This window comes from Acromyrmex echinatior, chromosome 14 (genome assembly GCF_024713525.1).
Source record: "Acromyrmex echinatior isolate Ae372 chromosome 14, ASM2471352v2, whole genome shotgun sequence".
Lineage (NCBI taxonomy): Eukaryota > Metazoa > Arthropoda > Insecta > Hymenoptera > Formicidae > Acromyrmex > Acromyrmex echinatior.
In genome coordinates, this window is record NC_141865.1 from 1,283,469 (window position 1) to 1,308,638 (window position 25,170).

Sequence of the window (25,170 nt, forward strand, 5' to 3'; positions counted from 1 at the left end):
CTGTACACATTTATCGTACGACAAAAACACACCAATAAAATAGCACCCTAGTGCGACCAGTACATGTATTCATTCTCTTTTTTCATAGAAACTTACGTGCTATGGTGGCACGATTTTATACATAAACCAATTAAACTATTAGCATCAAAAAATATCACGCGACAGTAGTATCTGCTATCCATTTCGAAATCATAAACAGATTTTTTTTCTTGTTCTGGATATATGAGCGGCGAGAAATTTTGGTGCACACTATACGGTGTACGATAGCGAGTGACGAAAGCCTTCGACACAACAATATACACAGAGTGATTCATTTTAATTCATCTAGTAGAATATTTCCTTAGGTTTGAGATAAAAGTTTCAGACGAAAGTTGTCAATTACAAGGGAAAAGAAGATGTTGACTTTAAGGTCTTAATACCTTTAAGATCAAGTTAAAATTACATAAATTTTTTTAAATCTAATTATATACATACTTTTACATAACATGATATCTCTAATTATTCTGCATATAAAAGTATTAAGATAGAGATGCCAACAAAGTAGTTCACGGGATCTGGAGATACGGTAGTGTCTCGTCGCTAAGACAAGCGAAGCGACATATTATATTATATTTTATACCTTATCCTGACAAATGTTGACATGAAATATCAATCCTCTACTCGTGTTCATTTCCTATACAGAATATTAAAAAAAAAAAATCGGAATCCTAAATTTACTCGAATGATGTTTTTGAAAGAAATGTTTTAGAACAAAAGTTATAAAGTATAAAAAGATCTATTTACAGATCTTATCAGTTTGATCTTGGGTGGCGTTGCCAAGATTAGGTCAAGATAAAATCGATTTTTTTTTAATGGGATATCCTATTTTTGATGCTAGAATTAAATAGCTAGTATCAAGAGCTTTACAAAATACTGTAATATAGTAAAACAGAAAATATAACCATAAGATGCCGGATTTAAGATTGCAATCCCCTTAATGCTAAAAGAATGTCTTGCATGTATTGACATAACTACAGCAGCACATGGCAAACTTCTAACAAATTAGCGCGCCGTTAGTATCTTGTACATCCTCTTATTTAAAAAGACTGTTTAAATTATTATAATGGAATGTTCTGTAGAAGAATTTATTTTTTATAGTTATTACGTTACAAGTAATATTCTAACATTTATTTTTTATAGTTTTCTATTAAATGTATAATTAAATGTATAATTGGGGTACCGTACATTAAATATTCATGATAACGGGACAATACAGAAAATATAAAAGAGTATTAAAAGAGCTTTTGTCATCATTATTTCATAATCCTACTATTTTGTATGTTGACTTATAGTATCTCGAATATAGGGCACCATGAGTCATTTCTTAAAAAATGTTTTTAGTTTTTTCTTAAAAACTTAAATAAATATTTACTAAATATACTTATTAAATTTTAAAATATGCATTATGTTTTAAGTACTAAAAAAAATGATACAAAAATTTTTATATTTAGATGCACTTTTAAGAGTTTGAATTTTTGTGACTTATGGTGCCCGTCTTCCCTATATAATTCCATTAAAAAAATTTTAGATAACCTTGATCTGATCTTAAAAATATCTTCTCCAGATCAGTCAAAGTCACTATTCTCTTTCCCTCTTATAACTGAGCAATTTTTGTCTGAAACATTTTTATTTAAATGTAAGGATTTTGAGATACTCTATTGGATGGATTAAAATGGATCACTCTGTGTATATGTGTGTATATATACATATACATTTTATTATTGCCATTATCATTATTATTTATTTTTTAAACGTTGCATAATTTATATTAAATTAGACTATTTATTCTTAAATATGAAAGAAAAAGGAGGAGGAGGAGATAATCGTAACCGTATTTAAGGCTTGTTCATTTACTATTACTATTTCAGATTGTAACGTTAGAGGCAAAGAAATTCAAGTAAAAGTTCTTGCAGTATATAATATAGAAAAACACATATTTTAATAAAATACAATCATCGATAGAACCGATTTGTAAAATGTACCGAAAACTCTTTTATTTCATTCGTAAATAAATAAATATGTATAACTGTAAATGAATTCTGCACATTTAAAAATAAAATAAGACATGTTCATAGTTATAACAAATTGTGGAACTAATAATATGTAGAAGTAAATATAATTTAATTTCTCTCCGAAGCAAGAAAATTTTCAATATATTTAATAAATGTATTCTATCGATTGCAGATATTATTTTATTGAGAAATATTTTTATTTAAATATAACTTTTAAGAATTTTTATTTTACGTTTTTTCTTTATTGTGACATTATAATCTAAAATTATAGTAAGTGAACAGGGGTCCTAATAAAGTGATTAAAAAGTGCGTTGTTTTACTTGATTAATGTAAATTATATATACTTTATTATTATTCATGCTGATTATAAATGAGTATTTGTGCTGTTAGTTTGCATCAGGACATAGATGTATAAAAAATTATTAATATTGTTAAAGGATTGTCTTGAAAAGGTATTTACGATACACAGAAACAATACACGTGAAAATCTTTGTAGAATATATCTGTTAAACAATTCATAGGAGATTACACTGAATAATAGAGTAAAATATTCTTTACTTATAGAGAGTAGAAAAAGGAAGAGAGACAATATAAGTTGTAATGGAAGCAAAGTAAACTACCGAATCACATCGCTTTTTGAAATATTTGCTTCTTTTACATGTTGCATTCTAATGTTAGCGAAACTTACAGTTTTCCTCGTCCGACGAATCATCAGGTCCACAATTATCAATGTTATTGCACCGTAGCGATTCGTTGATGCAATATTTGCTTTTACTGCATAGAAATTGGTTCTCGCAATCTGTGTTCATGCTCACTTCGGTCCACACAGCTCGAAAGCCTTGTTGCCCTACTGCTTTATCAGCTGATATAAAACTGTGAATATAACATGAGAATTTATTAAGAGTATCTTACTGAAAGCCTCATTGTTCATATGAAGCGTAACAAACCTGAGTCGCATATTATGATCTTCTGAAAGATAATCCCATTTAGTATTAGGATCTTTGACACCACAAAGCTCACGAGGAATAGAAGAATACCACATGCGTAACACGGCTGCAGGACAACCTCGTACTGAAAATAATTATAAAAAAATTAATAATGTATTACAATTTGAATATTAAATATATGATATTATTAAAATAAAAACAATAATATAAGTATTAATATGCAAATGAATATATAGAAGTTATGTTAGAGAAATTGTGTTAGAAGTTGTACTGGAAAAGTTGTATTAGAAATTGTAGCATGACAGAAAAAAATTTCTCCGAAAAATGTAAAAATTATAGCATGAAAAAAGTTTCTCATATAAAAATTAATCGAAAATGAACAATAAAATTTCTCCGCATAAGAATTTATTTTTAAGAAAATTTATTCAAGAATTAAAAAACAGCTTTATATTTTTGTCATATCATGGCGCGAGACCGGCTGTGGTTCTTACGCGAGTCGGTGAATTGTGGGGGATCGAAATTATTGGATTTCAGTAATGGCTAGATCGATCGAGTTCTTTGTACGCTCAATCAATAGCTTCTACTCGGATTGTGTAATAAAAATGCTTTTATTTTGTATTACGTGTCTTACGAGCGGAGATATTGCGATGCAAAAGTTCGGATTTGTCACTTTTCAAGATACATCGTCGTTATTATGTACACTCGGCAGCAAAAAGGTTGCAACAATTTTTTTTCAGAATATGGCTTGTTCACCGCGCGATTGGTTCTTACTTATGGATCTATCCAATTACGTTCAATCGCTTTACAAGCAAGATTGAGTTCCAAAATCCATCAAAAAAAGTGTCGTAATCTTTTTGCTAGCAAGTGTACATACATATTTATCATTTTTAATTGGCATTTTGTATAATTTAATATTATATATACTTTAATATTAGGTGTTGGAATTAATTCGTAGCGTTTTTAAATGAAAGAATGTTATTTATTTCACATGAGCATTAAAAAATACATTAATGAAAGTACTTCCCATCACTTGTAAAACGCTACGAATTAATTCCAACACCTAATATTATATAATTGGTGCTATGATCTTACTATACATTCACCTTACGAAAATTATTTTCTCGCTGTGCGCGACAAAAATATACATACGTAGAATATTGTCTAAATGTATTTGTCGCCATCGTTATCTCTTATTACGAAAAAATGCAAGCAGAACATGCTGCGTGAAGAATCGAGCACATGAACGGGAATGGGTAATATACATATAAAATACATTTATAATTATTTCTGAAAAATGATATTTCGGAAAGTAACTTTTTTCATATTCAAATAATTTTTTATTGAATTTATCTTAAAATAATCTTTTATTTTATCATTAAAAAAAATCTTAATTTGTTTTAAAAAAGTTAAGCGGTAACGGTTTTACAAACAAATAATTTACAAAAAAAATGTTTTTATCATAGTTATAACCTTCTCATGAAGCCATTCAATTTTCATTGTGTTAAACTTTCTATTCTTTATAATTTCAGAGATATTTGCTTTGAAAGCAATTGCAAAAAAACTGATTTTTTTCGAAGGGATGCTTCATCCCCTAAAGGTACGTATGAGTATGTATATAAAAGTACATATTCTTTATTTTTGTCTATCCCTTTGTTAGCTCGTAAAGAACAACATATTAGAAGATCGTCAAAATCAGAAGACGACACTTCAATGTGTTTCCTTGACAATAATATTGAAACAAAAATATTGAAACGCTCAATCTGATTGTAGTTGCAAGCGTATCAAAATCTTCTAGTAAAATTTCAATTTCAAAACATTCTGACTATTCTCAATTCGCGAATGTACTTACTACCTTAAGAATAATATACACCTATGTTATAATATTAATGTTATAAAATTAATTCATAATAAATCCATATATTACCTAGTTGATCACCTTCTACGGAGAAGACTTCAAAGTTTAAGAGTATTCGCTGATCTGGTCGAACTCTTATAAACCAGTTGCAACTTTTACTAGCTAAGTTTTTTGCCGGTCCATCATAATTATTTGGGAAATTTGGACTAGTTATTATACCATAATTTAGACTACTAATATTTGATCCACAATCTATAGCATAATGATTTAAAAAAGTTAATATCACTAATAATAAGAGCGTAATTATCTGAAATTAATATTATATTTTCAAATTATAAAGAAATAAAAATCATTTTTTAATTTAGAAAAAATATTATTCCCTAATTTAAAATAAATATCATTTTGTAATTTAAATTACATAATATAAACGGAATGTTTAACTTAAAGTTACGCGTGAAAGACTTTAAATTTAATTCCTTTTTCTTTACTTGTTCTGGTAAACATCCTGTTTAGAAAAACCCTCTTAGAGGAATCCTTTCCAATGATCTTGACCGTAACATATGTTGTCAAGATCATGACCATAAATGAGCTTAGTCGGTGCTCGTCCTTTGTTAACAAAAAAGTTTAAGAAATAATATCCCTTCTCTATCATATAAAATAAAAATTCTCTGCTTTAAAATATCTTTTACGACTTTCCACGCAAAGCGAATTCCACCCTATCTCCCCCTCTAGATGATATTTTATGCCGATGGATCTTATTTCGAGTAAAAAGTCATTACATATATGGAGAAAAATACGAGATATAATTCTTAATATTGTATCTACTAAAAAAGAGAGTTTATTTCTTAAACTTTTTTTTGTTAATAACTTTTTGGCGAAGGACGAGCACCGGCTAACACCTTCTGAAGATCACTCAAGGCAATGTCATTGAAGAGGACTCCCCTAAACAGGATACTTACCTTTGTTCTATTATAAAGAGACAAAGCATATAAGAGTACCTCCAAAAATAGGTTTAGCGATTTCAAAAGTATAACGTGCTTTGAAGCCGCTGTAGACAAGTTCAGAATCGGAATGTAAGATCACTTTTAATCCAAGAGCACCGAGATTTGACTCTACCGGGCCCGGTGCGGTCCCGCCGCAATACCTTCCTATCAATTTCTCCGTATCGTCTCGGTACATGTTATAAATCTCTAGCCAATCTTCCTGGCAGAACTCGTATCTGATAAATAAACAAAATTAATTTTAATTAATATATAATGCTATAATATAGAGTATTCCGAGATTATTGAAACAACGCTTATTGAAACAACGTGAATAGATAGAGTGGACTAGACTGAATCAAAAAGTTTCATTTTACGTTTTTATCAATAGTTAATGAAATATTAATTTCTAGAGAAACGCGTATTCAGCCGGCCCATTGCCAAATGTAAGCATACGGCGAGGCCTGTTCTTTTTAGCTGAATTTTTGCACCAATTCATCTTCCTCTTCTTTTCTCCCGGAGAGGAAAGAAAAATGAACTGGTACATAAGTTCGATTAAAAAGAACAGGTCTATAATTTCCCAGTCAAGATTGCTAGGCGCGCGAATTTATTAGAAACAAAGCAATGTGACTACAAACGATCAGCGTATATCATTGGACTCCCTCTCTGAACTATGATCATCACCCATTTTTTTATTAAAAATTTTCTAATATCAAAATATATTTTTATTCTAACGAAAGTGATCATGATGAAAATGAGTGAAAAAAATCTTTTTGCGAAAGCAAAATATCTTGTTTCTTTCTGTTGAATGAAGAAATCAGCAGTTAGGAAAAATAATTTATCACTTAGCTATTTAATTATTATATCACACATCAATTTATTTGCACTTTTGTTATTTTAATTCGTAACATAATTGTTTGATTTATATAATGTAATTATAAAATTTTATTCTTTAAGTGTGTGTGCGTGTGGCGTGCGTGCGTGCATGCGTGTATACATTATGGTACATAATAAGAAAATATATGTACTTTTATACGTACATACACTTATACAACTTTATAAGTGTGCCACATCTAAACGCAATTCGAATTTCGGAAGAGATAGATAAAAAAATGTTCAACACTCATCATTAGAATTGAAGCCCAAGTTTTCTTATTCCACTTACGTATATATTATTCACACGTATATAGAAAAACGCAAAAAATAAAAAAAAATTATGAAAAAATATCACTTAAACTCATTTTCAAAGTCGTTTATAGTGGACTTCGAATCAATTTTTCTAACGAGTATCAAATTTTCTGACACTCATTTTAGTTAATAGAAGATAGGATACTATAACTTCTAATTGTTACTTTTTCAAAACTAATTGGACATCTGGGTAATTTCCCTTGTCAGATTAGTCCACTCTACTTGGATAAATACTGTATCAATAACTACAAAACATCCTATTAATGCTGCAAGAGAATTGTACTTACCCATAATATCCAATTGTCACATTATCGTTTCTTGTGCGAACTTTAAAGTGATCGAAGATTAAAGCAACCTGTTCATCTGGCGTCGCTAGAAAGAAATACGTGCAATTCGTGTCGCTCGGATAATTGCTAGGATATCGTGGTGAATTAAATTCGCCACGTTTACGAGAAGAACTGCGATAAGTAAAAGTGCAACTGCCATCGGGTGCTGCAGTACCCGGTATCTTGTACTCCGTTTCAAAAGTGTACCTATCAATCAGAATTAGATTAGATTAAAAATAATAAGTAAAAATATTAGGAATTAAGTTATAATAAAATTGAACAATTAATAATTTTTAACTTAACTTATTTAAAATCAGAATTTAATTAATTCACAAGGAAAGAATCCTTATAGATATATGTTTGGACATAAAACTTTCTTTCTACTATTGTTCTATTGATCGAATTATGTTTTAGGAGAGAGGAGACATGATTTGCCACTATCCAAACATCGTTCTATCTTTTTTTAGGTCTGCCAAAATCTTAGCTTCGATGCTATGCTCCGTCTAGAGTTACTCTAACAAGAGTCGAGACACAAGCGGTCCTCTTCGTGATTGATACCGCCATGTTTCAATTTGTTAATGTGTTAGTGAATGTAAATGAATAGGTGACAGCAATTTTTATAGGTGTGGTATCACGTTCATCAAGATGGTGACGCGAAGGCGGATGTTTTTTCGTTCCATCTGAGCTTAATTCTCTTAAAATAATTATCGCCAGTCTAATTTTGGCCGTATTGATTCTCTTCTTATTTTTCCGAGGGCAGATGTCATCATTAAAGAAGAATAAGAATTATTAGCCGTTTTCGATAAGACTGAAATATGGCGTCCTTTTTGGCGTCCGGTTTTGTGTCTCAACTCTCACTAGAATGATTATAGCTCCGTCCAATCAGTGATGCGAATTTGACCCCACGCAATTCAGAGAATCAACCCCTTTTGTTCCATCAATTGACGCCACGTTGGCTAGATATAATAGAGAGTGGCCGTTAATTGGTGCAGCGACAATTATAAAATAGTAGAGGACTTTTCTTCTCAGTTTAGTGCATTCTGTGCGAAAGACTTATCACTAATTTTCAAACACTCTGTATATGTAATATATACATATTTTGTATGGATATTTTTTGTATGTATGTATGTATGTATGTATGTATACAAAACGCTATTGCAAAAACTAATTTTTATTATGTTCGCAGCAATCACTCAAACACTATAATTCTAGTGGCAGCAGATCATGACTTGTAGCGGGAATAATTTTGTACAAGTATATTATGATCAACCCAAAAATGAATTTTTTTCGAACTCATTACGAACAGAAAAAGAATTTCTTTAAATTAACTTTAATTTAACTCTGTAAGAAATACTTTTATAGAGTCCTTTGTTAATTGTCGAAAAGGAATTCTTTTTAAGTTTGAACAAATTACGCTAATTCATAAAGAAGTCAAGAAAATGAATTCTTTTCAAATGGATTAGTTGTGCTATGTATGTGCTTGTTCAAAAATAGTACGATAGAATTTTAAAAAAGTAATCAATGAAACTGAATCTTTTGATTGATTTATTTTGAATAATATTATATTAAATATGCACTCACTTAGCTTTAAAGCCTTGTGCCTGTAATTCTCCGCTACTGAATACCATCACAAGTCTCGGCCCGTCGCTGACTACATAATTTGGATTACTATTATTACCACACATCTCATAATCGAATTTGTCGTAAGAATCCGTTGCTTCTTGACCTTTTAAATATAATTTTAGATAGCCATCGGTACACGACGTCCTGAGAAAGCCCGAAAAAGAGTATGGTACAAATTGACATTTACGCAGGTAAATGTTAAATTTACCTGCCCCTCCCCCCACATATCCAATTTTGATGAAACCAGGCTTATTCGGCGCATTTTTATATAAAACGAACGAATATGGCAGTGAAAAATGTCGCTCTGCGAGATATTAATCGTTAAAAAATCGCAAAGCGAGATATTAATCGTTAAAATCGACGATTATTCAAGTTAGAAAATCTGTCATAGAGCCGAAACGAGGTCTATAATGATTACAATTGTATTGTTGTACATAGATTTCAACTTTCCACGCGAAGCGACTTCCATCCCATGTCAACTCTCACTTCCACCCCCCTGTCAAGGGATGCACGACTTCTATAATTGTACTGATGTACGTGGGTTATGACTTTCCACGCAAAGTGAGATCTATTTGTATAAAAAGTCGTATGTTCCTTGACAGGAGGAGAGTAGAAATCGATTCGTAGAAAGTCGAAACTCATGTGCAACAGTATAATTATAGAAATTGTGCGACTCTTGGCACGGAGGATATGGGAAGTCGCTTCGCGTCGGAACCTTGATCACTAATGATTAATATCTCGCTTCGCAGGACAAAGCGGCACTTCTTATTGCCAGATTCGATCGTTTTATGTAAAGACGATAAACCTGGTTTTATCAAAATTGGACGTGAGGAGAGCTAAACTTAACTTTTACCTTTATGCACTATCATACTGACATTTAGTAAATATATTTATTTAATACTTACTCTCCCTTGGGCATCTGTATTGTAAATACTTGAAATTCCAACCGCACGCGCTCTAGATGTTGCGAGTCTTGCATGCCATAGATGAAGTAACGGCAAACAACCTTAGGTAAGTAAGGATATGGAAAATTAGGACTAACTACGAATCCTGATGTTTCCTTCTTACTAAGGATTTTTTGGTCGCATTCAGACCCACGGATATGCTCGCCTTGATATTCTGTTATGAAATCTGTACAATGGAAAAGATAATAGTATTAATTAATATCTTTACTTGTATCTTTAATTGTAAAGATTTATAAACAACAAACAGGCATCATAATAATCTCACCTAGGCTGACAAAACTCTCTGAGAACTCAAAAATGCCTTTAAATCCTCGATTTTGCGTATTTGCCGTGCGTCTCAATGTTGAAAATAGCACAAATAAACTGTTCTCTGAGGAATATAATACTAAATTTCGTTGCTGACCACAGTAAGTGCCGATAACAGCGGTCGAATTATCAGGACCATCATACACTTTTACATAATCTAACGGGCAACTATGGAATAATTTTAAATTTCCTCATTAATTTGATTAAACTATATCATTTGCTATACATACATAGTACCTAATATAAATATATAAATTGATGTAATAAATATATATATTTAAAAATGTAGAATATTCTTCTATAATATTTAAACAATGCATTAATTAATAGAAAGAAAGCAACAAAAGTTTTTATTTTATAAAAATAAATTTTCTTTAATAATTTTACATTTTTATAAAAATATATATTTATACAATAAATACATACAATTAATTTCTTTTAATTTGGCTGTTATTTACTAGAAATTTTCTATAAAAATTTTTAATATTTGAAAATTATTAGCCTTGCATGTACGTACTGTGGTCCCCCAAAGAACAAATCAAAGTCACGAAATTCCAACCGCACACGTTGTCCACGATGTCCGACAAATTGATAACTACAAATAAGATCTTTCGGATAGGTGCCGGGATAAGTGGGAGACAATATGTTTCCATTACGTTTGATATCCACATGTATTGTAAAAGTACACGGTGTGCTTGGCTCTGGCGTGCCAACTTCATACTCGGCTACAAATAAGTTATGTTAAATATTAATGAACAATCCTGGAAAAATTTTGTTGAAATTGTAGAAATTTTGCTAAAATTTTGCAGAAATTTTTGCTGAAATTAATATTTCAACAAAAATGCTGAAAATTTGTTAAAATTTCACTGAAAATAAATTTTTCAGCAAAAATACTAAAAAATTATCAAAATTAAATTGAAATTCCTCTGTAAGTTTATCCGAAAATTTCGCTAAAATTTGCTGCAAAAATGCATAGTAAGTGATGCTTCTCTCAAAGTTCGACATTGTCCAACTGTGAACGAAACAATGCTGACTCTAGTTAATTGACCAACTGCTTCGAAGCATTTTTTGATTGATCAATTTTTTGAATAGTCTGTTCATTGCTTCTTTATTCACGGAATAGTAGTGAGAGTAGCTCCGCCGTCAAAGTTTCATTCTATTGAAAGATAAAGAGGACTTTAACAAAGAGCATTTGAACGCTGCTTTGTTTTTAGTGGGGGGAATTTTGCCGGAAAATAACAGTGGAAATATCTGTTAGTTTTGTTTACATTATAATGATCCAACAGTGTACGCGGCAAAATCTGCCGATTTAGTGGATCTTGTTTGATGGAACGAATAATATACCAAATCAATCTTATCTCATTAATGAAAATAATAGGTACAATCTGCAATAGCTTTTATTTCAACAAATGTTATTCAGGGCATGGTCCTGAACAACATTCAAGAGGTTTTAGAACGGTCGGTTAGACATGTTGGATAATGCTAACGTCGGCGATACTGTACCTTCCAAGCTTTATAACTTGAAAAGTATTTAATGAAAAATAACTTTATTATAGTGATTTGAAAACCAGCTATCTTGACATCAACTATTAGTAACATTATAACGATAAAACAGGCAAATAAGAGTCGATTCTTTAAAATGTAAATGTATAAAAATTATTAATAGTTAAATACATACATAATAGAAACATACATAATAGAAACATATATATCATTACATGTTTCGGCTCTTATATCGAGCCCTCTTCAGATTATCATCTTCACACTTTACATTAATTACTATCGTCAAAGAGATAAAAATCATGATGTAATGTGTTTCAATTTATGTAACAATTTTGATAAATGTTACATGAAAGACAGTTACTCACAAACGATTTGATCGATTGTTAAGGAATTTCATGATGTTCTGATCAAAAAGACAAATTCGTTTATCAATAAATAGATAAATAACTTGATAAAATAAAATTCTTTAGAAAAATTGTCTTTTTTATATTTTGTAAAAAGTAAGCAACAACATCATCTCGATGAAACACTCACCATCATAATCGCAATTATCGTTTCGTAGGAAGAATACTTCGTCCAAATCATTATAAAAATGTATAGAATATAATGACAAATACATCAATCAGATAGTGATGATAAATATACTTTACAGTATGATAACGAAATTAATTTTATGCAAAGATCGAATTATCCAGAAATATTATTCAAACGTAATGTTAATGGCACGGCAGACTGTCACTATCTGTGAGGAATGATTAATAAATTGACAAAACGACTCGATAAGAACCAAATTTTGTTTATAATAGGTGTATACGTTTTATAAAGATCTTCGGTGTCTGTTTGAAGATTGAGACTGTTTTTCTGCTTTTTGATATTTAACATCTTGGAAATTAAGCGTTGTATGGTTCTTCATCTAGTATCTGGATGTTATTCCAATCAAAATCATGTGTCACTTGCATTCTACATTCGGTGATTACGAAACGGATAGATGTATTCCAATGAATGATTGCGATATTCTGCAATTCTGATTTTAAATTGTCTACTCATTTGTTCGATATATGATGCATCACAATCATTATGATCGCATATCATGTTTAGCATGTCATCAGGCAAATATTTTAAAAACAATGTGAAACAAAACTTACAGGCGTTGATAAATTTGTAAATACCGCCGAAAATATGCGGCAACGTGACATTCTTGTCAGTGTAGAAACTGAGAGCAATTCCTTGATAAAGGGAGACCCGTCTACGTGGTGGAATTGGTCCGCAGAATCGTCCACCAAACGGTGTCTCTATTAACTTAGTCGTGTTCTCCGATCGTATCTCCGAGTAAATGTCCAGATATTCATGAATACAGCTGAAAAAGAAAGTATATCACGTAACTTTTAGATTCGTGATTCTCTGTATGTTTAGTGTGTCCGATGAATACACCTAATATTCGAATAAATGAATAAAAAATGAATGAAAATACTCATTCGAATTTCTTTTTTATTCGTTAAGAAACGAATAAATATTTTTTCATTCCATTTGAATGAATATTTTTTTAATATGATTACGAATATTTTCATTTCGTATTCACTTTTACTTTGTATTATCTGCACATAGCTTGCAAGCCTGCAAGAGAAAACATAAATCTATATAAACAATAATATATAAACGATTACACCGTGCGATAATTCACGACTTATACGGTGGGCGTCTTTGTGTAATCTATAGATTAAACAAAGACATTTTATTGAGAATAAATAATATATCTCGGAATTTAATGAAATAAAGGAAGTCCAACAAAATGTTTAAAATTTGCTTGAAGGTAATACTTGATACATAGAATGATTTTCTTACGAACTACTAAAATTTTGAATACAAGTAAATTGAAATGTTTTGTATGTTTGTGTGCAATTAGAAACATATAGACCGTCTACTTTTTTAAATAATTGCAATTAAAATGTGCATTTTTAATACAATTATAACAGCAACTAATTACTTTTTGAGAGAAAAAACTGTAACTAATTACTTTTATAAAGTAACTTTCCATCTCTGTTTGCCATTTAGAATTTATAGTGTAAAAATATCATATGAAGAACTTGGATTTCATTCTTTATGTCTGTTTCCATTCTTTGTAGATGAATTTTAATCTCGATTCAATTTATTCTTCATTTTTCTAATTTTTAGAACTAGAAAAAGATGAAGAATAATTTAAACCGTGATTAAAATTAATCTAAATTGATGAAAATAGATATCAATTTAGTGTAACAATTTTTTTCTTTGAAGTGCTCATACTCTTATCGCCTAACAGCTTAATTTTTTTTAAAAAGTTATATAACGAACTATTAATTGATAACATAACTTCTTACAAATACTTACGCTGGTAATTCTCCCACAGCAGATCCACTATCAGGAAAAGTATGCATATAAATATATATACATAAACAAGTATTCTTACGTAAGTTTCTATCATTTATTCACAAAAATTGTCAAATATAATTCGTATAATACAAAATTGTTAAATTCCTTTTTGTCTTTCATCTCTATCAAGTGCCGATCATTAAATTTTTCATAAAGAGAAATAAATAATATTCTTTCATGCGTTCAATTATAAATTTTTATAATTGATATATGAGAATATTACGGTTAAATATATGTATATTAAAAAGTAATAAAATAATATTACATATATAATCAAATATGTTACAGGGCATCCCAAAATTTGCAATTCAAAATCAGGACAGATCGAAAGATTGTTTCAGTTGGATTCCAATTATGATTTAATGAAATATGGAATAAGTTTAATCCGGTTTCAGTTTTAGTTCCTTAACTAATAAAAAAAAATCAGTAAAAATTAAAGTTTTTTAACATAAAAAATTTTTAAAATGATAGTACAGTCATTACCTATAGAATTTGGCCTCGGAAAAAATACCTACGGCTGAATTTTTGCACAGATCTTTATTTTTGCATAAGATTGAAGGAGAAAAAAGTTTACTATTGTACAGTCACTAAGAAAAATAATTAAATAATAATTAAATAAAGTTTAGTTTTAAAACACGCAAACATTATAATACGTTCTCTCTATACATATCAGCTATTGCAAAGAATATTTCTGAAGCCTCAGTGATCGAGTTGGGTACTCGCTCCAGTAAGTCGAGAGATCCCAGATCCGAACCCTGGCTGAGGTAATATTTTTCACAATAAGTTCTTTACAGTTTTTCTAATTTAAGGAGATTATTAGCATTTCAGACTGATTGTGTTAAAAGTCCGAAAGTTTCAGCGCGCAATCATGTCTGAAATAAATTGATTTAATAAAGAATACATATATGATATATTACATATATGATATTATTCAAAATATCTAACTTTTACCGCTAATAGCGTTCTCTATCATTGATGTTTCTTTTGTATTAATAAAAGAATTTTAATAATTAATGGCGGAAACTTAATTATATACCTAATATTCACAATAAATGACCAGATTGCGTTATTATGGTATTTTAACTTAATCAGAATACGTTAGTTAATTGTCAAAAGAATCATAATATAAATTTTGCTTTATCGGCTTTTTAAACATGCCAGAACATGTTGTGAATATTTTTTAAATGGCTATGACACAAATTTCGCATTATGGCTCTCAAAAGTCATAACACGTTGTGATCAATTTTTCCGCTCTGTGAGTATTTTTGGTCTTTGAGCTTAACATATACATTCGTATTACACTTCTTTTATATAGTTTGCTGAAAAAGACGATACTAATCAAAATTGGAGACGTTATATTACGTGATTCTGATTAGAGATTCTCTAGAAATGAGAACGAAGACTCACTCTGGCGGTTTTCCTCGAAGGCCAAACGACGTGAAAATCAATTCGACACGCTGACGCGGCCCTGCAAGAAATGTGTAAACGCATTGACGTGGCTCTCCTTCAGGGTTGGCCAATGTCGGTGCATGAAAGGTTCCGTTCAGCGGTCCATCAGGAGTGCTTACAAATTTTTGGTCGCACTCTGGAAATCAGGAAAAGTTATTACAATTTATAAAATTGCTTGATCGATCCGCTTGTGAATCAAATCGGTATAATATTTTGCAATTAGATCAGCTGTCAAAGAGAAGGCAATAGAAAAGGACACAAAACGACAAGATATACTTAGTATTTTGGCAGTAGTGAATCCTCCCGGTGGTGGTGGCAGTGATGGAAAGTAGTCTTGTGGTAGTGGTGCATCAAATATCTCGCGGGCTGAATTGAGGGAGGGTGCGATGATTCATGGATCCCGCGACAACATTCACCGCCACCGGGAACACACCACACCATGTTATAACCGTGTAAATAATAAAAATGATTATGATAATGAAACTAATATAAATATGACTTATTTATATATATAAGATGGAGCATATAAAATCTTACAATCTATTATCTCTGAAAGTAAACTCATAACACAAAATATATTTTATTAAGATCTCTCTAGAAAGCTCAAGAACTCTTCATCAAAAATTTAATTATAATATTATTTCGGTAGTTTAGCTGCATTTTAAGTCCGGAAAAATTTCGGCGCGTAATTCAAATGATTACAATATGATATATATGTATGTACATATATATTATAGTATATATTAATTCAATTAAGTCGGTGCTCGCAAAGATTTGCACATTTCGGGCTGATTCCGGTGAAAACGCATCTTACAATAGTATCTCACGGGTGATGTGGAAAACTATTATTGAAATGTACGTTGTCATAATTATGTAATGTATTAGAAAACTACGTTAAGATATAAGTATATCATTAAAGGACAAGGAATAAATTAATAATAGAAAATTTTATATTAATAGAAATAAATTATTTAATAAAAAACATGTTTCAATGATAATTTGGCGGAAGATACGCTCCCAGTATATTTCTGATATAGAGACGCTCCTGAACCAGAGCGTCATGTGAACGCAGTGCTGCCAGACATGTCCTGTACTCGCGCATGCGCGCAGTTCATAGTAGAGTATCTAATCCGTTCGTGAAACTAGTGTCCTTAGTCGTCCCAAAGAGAAATAGAATTATAAATATATAGACATATCTTTTATTGTGAGGTATCAATTTCTACATTAATACTATTCACATTATTTGTATGAGAAGCTGATTTGGCATGCTTTGATAAATTATATCGACAACATTTAAGCGAAATATTACAAATTTTACACCAAGCTTTATTGTCATTCTCTGTCAACCAACCTTTAAAAATATTGGGTCATCTAAAAAGTATCCGCGGTACTTTGTCACTAGATATATGACCATCAACACATCTAGTGACAAAAAACCGCGGATACTTTTTAGATGACCCAATATTTTCGTCTAATCAAGATCTAAATTTTTGGATACATATCTTTTTTGGGGCCTTTTTCCTAACTCCATTACGATTCATTTTCTGATCTAAAATATTTTATCTCATTTCTATTTTCCTTTTGGGATTCCTCGCACCTTCTGTTGTCCGGTTTGGCGCGCAAACTTTGCGGTCCACACGGCACCACATCGTTACTTTAACCTAACCCAATAGTTACAGCACTGCGCGCTTAGCTGTAAACAACGCATGCGCGAGTGCGGGGCATCACTGCGTGAGCGCTGGGCGGTTTGACCTATGGTGAGGGTTGCTCATCGGAATCAGCCCGAAATGTGCAAATCTTTGCGAGCACTAAATTAAGTATTTAAAAAATCCCAGCTTAAACCGTTATGGCCAGAATTTCCTATTTTCTATTTGATGAGTTACAAAATATTTTGTTATAGATAAAAATTATATGATTTAAAGAAAAATTAAAAGGAGAAAAAGGAATATTTCAGGATAGTATTAGGTGTTGGAATTAATTCGTAGCGTTTTACAAGTGATGGGAAGTACTTTCATTAATGTATTTTTTAATGCTCATGTGAAATAAATAACATTCTTTCATTAAAAAACGCTACGAATTAATTCCAACACCTAATATATATACAGTAGTATCTCGGCGCTAAGAAAAGTGCAGTGACACTACCGAATTTCTTTACACGAGCCGGCGATCGGATTTTCCGATTTTCACTAAAAAAATAAAGATTTATTATAATTTTTTTTTTTAATGATTCCCTCAACACATAATTTCTTTTCTACGTGATTCTACATTCCAAATACTAAATAAAAAATCTCTACATGAATTAAATTGGAGTCGGCCCAAAGAATAGTGCTACTGAAATATTTTTGATCAATTTTTTGAAGCTGGAAAGTTTTCCAAGTCCGCTAGCGATCAAAACTTTTATTCTTTTTATTATTTCAGTACGTTGTGTAATACGTCATTTCAAACAACTTCCCGCAGACAAATCTTTTATGGCAATTTTTCTTCCAAAACGCAAAAAAGTTTAATTTTTCTCGGCTAAATTCGTGAAACGTTTTAAAAGTTGTTCAATGTGTTTTCTACTAACCTGTGGAATTGTGTGGACACAGTAGCAAGAGTATCACGAAGATAGGTGAAAGAAAACTATTTCCAGAGACATGCCAAAGTACTGAGGCCATATTGCATCCTGAAATAATCATTCATATGTACTTCTCGATTATTATCGACATCCATAGATATTATAGTTCTTAAAAACATTAAAAGAAGTAACATAGCATTTTGTAAAATGTCTTTACCATATCGTCAATATCTATTCCAAAGAACGGGGAAAACTAATCCAAAAGATCATCTGCAATATATAATTCCGTTTTAATTGCTAAAATTGTATACATATGTGTAGGTTAAAAGCACTAGACGTGGATCAGGCATTAGTTCCGAATCAATAAATAATTTTGAATTTGATTTACTTATATAATGATTATAATGTCAATTTTATTTTGTTGACGTTCTTATATATTATATTTTCAATGCTTAGCTAGAATATTTACTATGTGATCTTTCGCTTATTTTAATATTGTTTTAAACCTGCGAAATGTCTTAACGTACGGACGTAATACAGACTCTGCCGATCTTCATATCTGCTTTCTCGTTCTTACAAATGTAATTTTGTGATTAATTATGTATTAAAGATTTTTGATACGCTCTCTATCTACTAAAATAAGTCATTCTATTTTTTAGTGTTTTACATTCTTTCATACTAATTAATTTTCTTGTATCGTCAGATTTTACACCACTTCATTTCTGGCAATTTGTGAGTAACATAATCTTTTTGGATGTGAACTTTTCGTTATATATTGATGTAGTTGCTGAGGAAGATTCCAAAGTGAATTGAAATTTTCAAAATAAAGAAGACATTTATTTATTGATAGAAAATTCATAATTTCATTAGCTTTGATTTATGTTAGTTATATGTATACTTGATAACGTTATTATTTTTAAAAAAGTTTTGAAGGAATGGTTATGAATTTAAAAACAGAGTTTCTACGAATGCGAAAAGTTAATCTGAAAATGAATCTTAAAAAATGTATTCTCTTTAAGAGAGAAATAAAGTATTTAGGACACTTAGTCTCGAGCGCGGGCATTACCGCAGATCCTGAAAAAATTTCGGTTGTGAAAGACTGGCCTATTCCTCGAAATAAAAAATGTTTACAAATTTTGCTCTTATTATTACAAATTTGTAAAAGGATTTCCTTCAATAACAAAACCGTTCTATACACTTATAGAAAATCAAATAAAATTTATTTGGGAAGAAAAGTCTTAATCTTAATAAAATCTTAATTAAAAGAAGAACTTCCTCTTCGGTTCTCTTTCAAAATGAAGTAGGAGAGTACGTTTTGATAATGATGCGTCCGATTTTGGAATTAGGACAGTCTTGGCACAGAAACAGGGGATGATGAAAAGGGTTATCGCTTATTTCAGTCGAGTTTTGAACAAGGTTAAGAGGAATTAACGCGTCGTAAACTATTGTCCATTGGTGAAGTTTTTTCATCATTATTTGTATGGAAAGAAATTTTAAGTCCGAATGGACGTCTCACTCAAGGCTAATGTCCTTTATAGATCTGTAAGGACAGTTGGCGTGCTGAATGGAAAGGCTGCAGCAGTATAATTTTGAGGTGCTACATCGGAAAGAATTTTATAGAAATGCGGATGGACTTTCCAGGCATCCTTATGAAAATGCTGATTGTCGATATTGTTATCGGATGAAAATAAAGGAAGCTTTAAAGTGAGAAAGTTCTATTACTCGAATCGTTATTTGAAAAAAGTTCTGAGGATTGGCGAAAGGAATAACTGAAGAATCCGAGTATTTCTGTTATTCTTCGAGGCAAAGAGGTTGGGGAGCGTCCATGCTGGCAGGAAATTGCGTCAAGAGACGTTTTCGCGAAAATCTATTGGACTAGGATTTCTTTGAGATTAGAAACGGTGTTTTTCATTTTTCAAAGGGATCGAATTTAAAGAAAAGCATTTTGCAATTAATTGTTCTTAAAAAAGCATTTTGTTATTAATTGTTCTGTTTATCGAATTAGACAAATATTAGAGGGAATTCATGCTTTGATTCTGCTTTTGGGGGACATTTTGGACAATAAGACTCTGGAGAAAGGCCATAAGCGATTTTATTGAGCAACTTGCAAGCAAGATTTAAAAGATTGGTGCAGAACATGTAAAGTTTATATCGTCGGTAAAAGCCCTTCGAGAAAGGGAAAATCCTCATTACAAATTTACAATGTCGATACTCCGCTAGAGAGAGAGAGTGCAAATGAACATTCTTGATTCCCTTCAACAATCCAGAGGGATTGTTATCCCTCCCCGATAATATTATCGAGGAATAAATATTTGCTTGTGATGACCGACTGTTTCACTAAATGAGTGGAAGCCTTTTTTGAAAAACATTAGAGCCAAAACTATTTCGGAGATTTTCTTAAGCCAGTTGATCTCCAGCCATAGGGTTCCTTTGGAAATCCATACGAATCAAGAGAAGAACTTTGAGGCAAATTGAAAAATTTTTCAGGAATTAATAAATCTATTGGGAATTAAAAAAAAACAAGGACTACCGTTTTGCATCCTTATATAATAATTAGACAAACAGGTGGAACATCAACATCGAATGATTTCAAATTACCTAGCGAAGTATATTTCTGAAAATCAAAAGCACTGGAACCGATGAATTCCGATGTATTTGCTGGCTTATAGATCATCAAAACTCACGCCAGCCAAATTGTATTTCACTTGAGATCTTCGAATACTGGTAAACGATTAACTTATTAGGAAGTTCTTCTGGACTTGAGAAGGCGGATTTCTCGGTTGAGAATTGCTTAAATGAAATTAGACGAAGTTACAGGAAATCCATGAAGATATAAGGAAATGTGTTGATGTTAAGTCTTCTCGCATTAAAACCTGGTACGACTAAAAGGCAAATCCATTTCAATAAAGGACAGAAAGTTTGGTTATATAATTCTCGAAAAACAAAAGATAGGACTCTAAAATTTCAGAGTAGGTAGGAAAGGGATCATAAAGAAACTTAACAATGTGATTTATTCGCAAGTTGGACAAGTGTAAAAATAAAGTCGTTCACTCAGATAGATTAGCTCCTTATTAAAGACATTTAGAGGAAAAGTAACTTGTCAAATCGGAGCCCTAATCTACTAAGATAACTAATGAATTATTTTTGTTTTAATTTATGATATAAGCTGCGCGGTTAAACTTTTTTTCAGTTCCAGAACATGTTGCTTGAGTTATGTTGGAATGGACAGAAAGATAGTTTTACAGGCGTGGAGAACCGATGGAGATCGGTACGAAGAATTAGTGTAGAAAAATTTGTAGAGAGACAAGTACAGAAGATACGTGGTGATTGGTACAATATTGTGCGAAGTTTTTTTTTTTTAAGATATCTTGCTCGCGATTTTTGATCCGCATTGGTTTTTCCGCAGGACGATGGGCAAATGCCGAGGCGGGGATTTGGGGCAGAGAGGTACCGCGGAAAATAAATCCTCTCCCTGGTCCGAAGAAAGAAGCAACAAGGCGCAATAGAAGAGGGAAGAGGATTATTGAGTTATTTATTTTCCTCAATTAAGAAGATTGAAGCTAAGTAGATGCCCTCCGAATTTATGTATTTCATCCGGAAGACTGGCCATCTTCTAAAGGATATGAGAAGGGATCCTGCTGCTGAAGGGCCTTCGATTGAGGAGGAACGGATCCTGATAGGAGCGGAGCCCAGTGTTCCATCTCGACAGTGTGGATTAAGGCAGAAAACCGTCTGAGGATTAAAAAATCCAGGAATTTCCCTCGGAAATACTTTAATCGTCAAGCCTTGATTGTCAGGATGACAATCTAGAAGAAGGAGGGCAGTGTTATGTCCATGCCGAGCTCCAGGTTGCATCGAACCATAGCTTAGAAAAACAAAGAGCGCGTTCTTTGGGCAAGATGCGCGATTATCAAGCAAACGACTTCAAGTTTCGTATTGAACCGCACGGACGTGCTCTGTCACGCTCTTTCTTTCCGCACGCTGCTTCCGCTATACTCGTCTATAGTATCCAATAAAGTGTTCCTTCTATACACACAAGTGTTTCTTTTATTGCCGAGAGCGCAACCGCATGCGCGAGCGCGAGTTTACAAGACCACTCGTCGCTGGTATAACAATAGCTATAATAGTCATATAAATAAGCCTTATTTAATAAGCACATTGTTTAAAAGAAATACTTATACTCCACAAATTTTTGTTGTGTTAAACAAATGTGTTGCTACCAATTTCAATTTTTTAATCCCTTTTTATCTATTTTCTATAACATATCTTTTAAATATATTGTAGGCGTAAAGCGAATTTTAAAGTAATAAATTTAAAAATGGGCCTTATTTAGTGCTGGATCTTATTCGGCTCGGATACCTTAATTCATTTTTATCACAAGATAACTTCGACACTAGTTGGAACATTTACCTTACGATTTTCCATACGAAGCGAGGTCCACCCATGGTGGAAGGAATTAACATGATGTGATCAGTTTGAGTAAACCACGCCCTTTTGCGAGTCGGAATACTGTTCAAAACCCAGGCCTGCCAACTGCAAAAAAATAAATGTTTTTGCTACGACTGATTATGCATCTTCGTCAGATCCCGCTATATGTCCTTTTCTCTCTTCGTTTCAAAGTGTGGTGCAACATCAATTGTCAAGCAAGTGTCAAATGTGATTTCAAGCATTTATTAGAGTGCGTATTATGAAATTATTCGAAATAAATTCCTATATTGGAATTATTCAATTATTCCTTAGATTTCTATTGTTTCTTAGGAAAAATAGAATGATTCCGTAGATGCTGAGGAGGATTCCGCCAAGCTATACGTTAGTATAAGTTGTTTATTTATTTATTTATTTATTTATTTGTTCATTCACCCAGGAAAAAATATTTTATATATAATTGTATATACATGGACATCACAATATATAAAATATATCCCTATACAGGTTGTCCCAAAATTTTTCGCCAAGCGCTCTTGTGTAGATAGAGCTGATTAAATTGAATTGAAAAGTCCACTACCATTTTGCAATTTTCGCAATAGTTAACAAAATATTAATTATAACTAAAAATTGCTGAATATTGGTTTTCAATCATTTTTTATTCAAATATTATTAAAACATTTATTCTTTACAGAAAAAGACAAAACAGCGAAAGACAAAAATTGTTTATTTTCTTCTCATAAAGTTCTGAGATTTTTTTCAGAATTTTTTTAGAATTTTTTAATACCGTATTCTTTCATGTTGGTAATAATAGTTGCCAATAAGAAAATGCAGTACTAAAAAGTTGTTAAAAAATTCTGAAAAATTCTTAGAGCTCTATGAAAAGAAAATAAACATTTTTTTGTCTCTTGCAATTTTTCTGTAAAGTTGATAATATTTGAAAAAAAAAGATATAGAGACCAATGTTCGGTAATTTTTAGTATTTTTAGTTAGTTCGACAATTATTATTAATATCTTGTTAACTATTGCAAAAATTGCAAAATAGTAGAGGACTTTTCGATTCAGTTTAATCCGCTCTATCTACACAAGAGCGCTTAGCAAAAAATTTCGGGACACCTTGTGTATCGGATGTTCAAAATAAACTGTTAAAAAATTTTTATCTCAGAAACATAATATTATTGAGAAAAATTGTTCACACAAAAGTTGTTAAGTTCAAAAAGATCTATTTACTGATCTTATCAGTTTCACCTTGAGTAGCGTTTCCAAGGTCAAGTCAAGGTAAAATATCGACTTTTTTTTAATAGAACATCCTATTTTTGTTTCCAGAATTTAATAGCTGATGTTAAGAGCTTTCCAAAATGCTAAGAAAATATTTTTTCATTAAGTACTTTTTGAATTATGATGTTTGAAAGTTACAGTACTGCCGGCATTACCCAAGGTGCGTCGGTCCAACCGACGGCTAAAACCTCTTGAATGTTGTTCAGGATTATGACTAGGATAACATTTGTCAAGATCAAGATCATTGAAGGTTGTCTTATTTTCATTTTTACGTAAAAATAAATTTTTAGTATAAAAATGAAAATAAGAGGAATAATCGCCAATGGTTTTGATTTTGATAAATGTTATCCAGGACATGATCCTGAACAACATTCAAGATAATAATAAAGTAAAGGACTCTTATAGTAATAACAGAGTTAATATATCGACAGAGCAATAAGAGTCAAAAATTATAAAATTAAAAATAGAAATTACATGTATTGGAGAAAAGACCAATTATTTTAAACTTTATAAATCTTCATATTACAAAAATAGCAAGAATTCACATAACAGTCTCGGCTATAAGATTGAGCCATCTTCAAATGTATACAAAAAATTACAAATTCTTTGGAGAATAATTTGAAAACGCAATAAACAATTAAAAATAGAAATGATCAGAAGATTTTGAGAAGCCGAGTGAAAATCTTCCCATTTCAATTTTACAAAGTCTGACCGTATATATTTATATCTCTAATTGACGTGCATTAGAGTTATAATATGCCAACGATTACGACAAACCTTTGATCTCACGGAATATCCAGATGCTCTCTCCACACAGTGTTTCAACTATTTGTGAATAATTTTTGTTGCTAATGGAAATTTTTTCCAAATCTTTCAAATAATTTTTCAAAATTTTTATGTAAATTTCAGAATTTTTACAATTTCAGTATAATTTTATAACTTCTTAAAAAATCTGATTCTTTTATATGATATTATCTTACAATATTTTAGAATTTACATAAAAAAATCTTGAAGTTTTAGAATTTCTGTATGATTTTATAACTTTAGAAAATATTTCAAATTTTTTTATACGAATCTTACACAATATTTCAGAATTCATATTTATGAAAAATTCTAAAAATAATAATAATAATAAATATTTTGTGTATATATTTCTGAAATGTGTTTCAATTCCTATTACAACTCCTACTCACTCCAACGAGCGCGTTAAATTGAGTAGGAACATGTGACACGAACAAACTGGTAGTACATGATAAAAAGAGGCCGAATCTGAATGTGCGTGCGACGAAGACAACAACTAAAGTTGGCTAAACT

At 31.2% G+C, this 25,170-nt stretch overlaps 1 protein-coding gene and 1 long non-coding RNA gene across 15 annotated transcripts in view; one reads left to right on the plus strand and one right to left on the minus strand.

The window, feature by feature from the left end:
• Nucleotides 1-25,170, minus strand: part of LOC105144649 (tolloid-like protein 1) — a 57,352-nt gene that overhangs the window by 26,751 nt on the left and 5,431 nt on the right. For 6 of the 14 annotated variants that reach the window (XR_015547421.1, XR_015547420.1, XR_015547419.1 and 3 more), the window contains exons 2-17: nucleotides 22,564-22,686; nucleotides 18,371-18,423; nucleotides 18,163-18,261; nucleotides 15,876-15,965; nucleotides 15,558-15,735; nucleotides 14,109-14,135; nucleotides 12,890-13,101; nucleotides 10,759-10,966; nucleotides 10,201-10,409; nucleotides 9,876-10,101; nucleotides 8,929-9,114; nucleotides 7,309-7,554; nucleotides 5,852-6,072; nucleotides 4,923-5,105; nucleotides 2,999-3,122; nucleotides 2,740-2,924 (exon numbers count right to left, since the gene is read on the minus strand). Coding sequence is in view for 11 of the 14 variants with exons in the window: in XM_087413439.1 (XP_087269565.1) it covers nucleotides 2,740-2,924; nucleotides 2,999-3,122; nucleotides 4,923-5,105; nucleotides 5,852-6,072; nucleotides 7,309-7,554; nucleotides 8,929-9,114; nucleotides 9,876-10,101; nucleotides 10,201-10,409; nucleotides 10,759-10,966; nucleotides 12,890-13,101; nucleotides 14,109-14,135; nucleotides 15,558-15,735; nucleotides 15,876-15,965; nucleotides 18,163-18,253 (2,386 nt within the window). In the remaining 3 variants the exon portion in view is untranslated. Of the gene's footprint in view, nucleotides 1-2,739; nucleotides 2,925-2,998; nucleotides 3,123-4,922; nucleotides 5,106-5,851; nucleotides 6,073-7,308; nucleotides 7,555-8,928; nucleotides 9,115-9,875; nucleotides 10,102-10,200; nucleotides 10,410-10,758; nucleotides 10,967-12,278; nucleotides 12,760-12,889; nucleotides 13,102-14,108; nucleotides 14,136-15,557; nucleotides 15,736-15,875; nucleotides 15,966-18,162; nucleotides 18,262-18,370; nucleotides 18,424-22,563; nucleotides 22,687-25,170 lie in introns of those variants that run through there. The other 8 variants (XM_087413440.1, XM_011053671.2, XM_087413442.1 and 5 more) reach the window with 7 other exon arrangements.
• On the plus strand, nucleotides 18,431-22,479 carry LOC147907310 (uncharacterized). The gene is made up of 2 exons (XR_015547426.1): nucleotides 18,431-21,483; nucleotides 21,560-22,479. It is a non-coding gene; the product is annotated as an uncharacterized LOC147907310 (long non-coding RNA).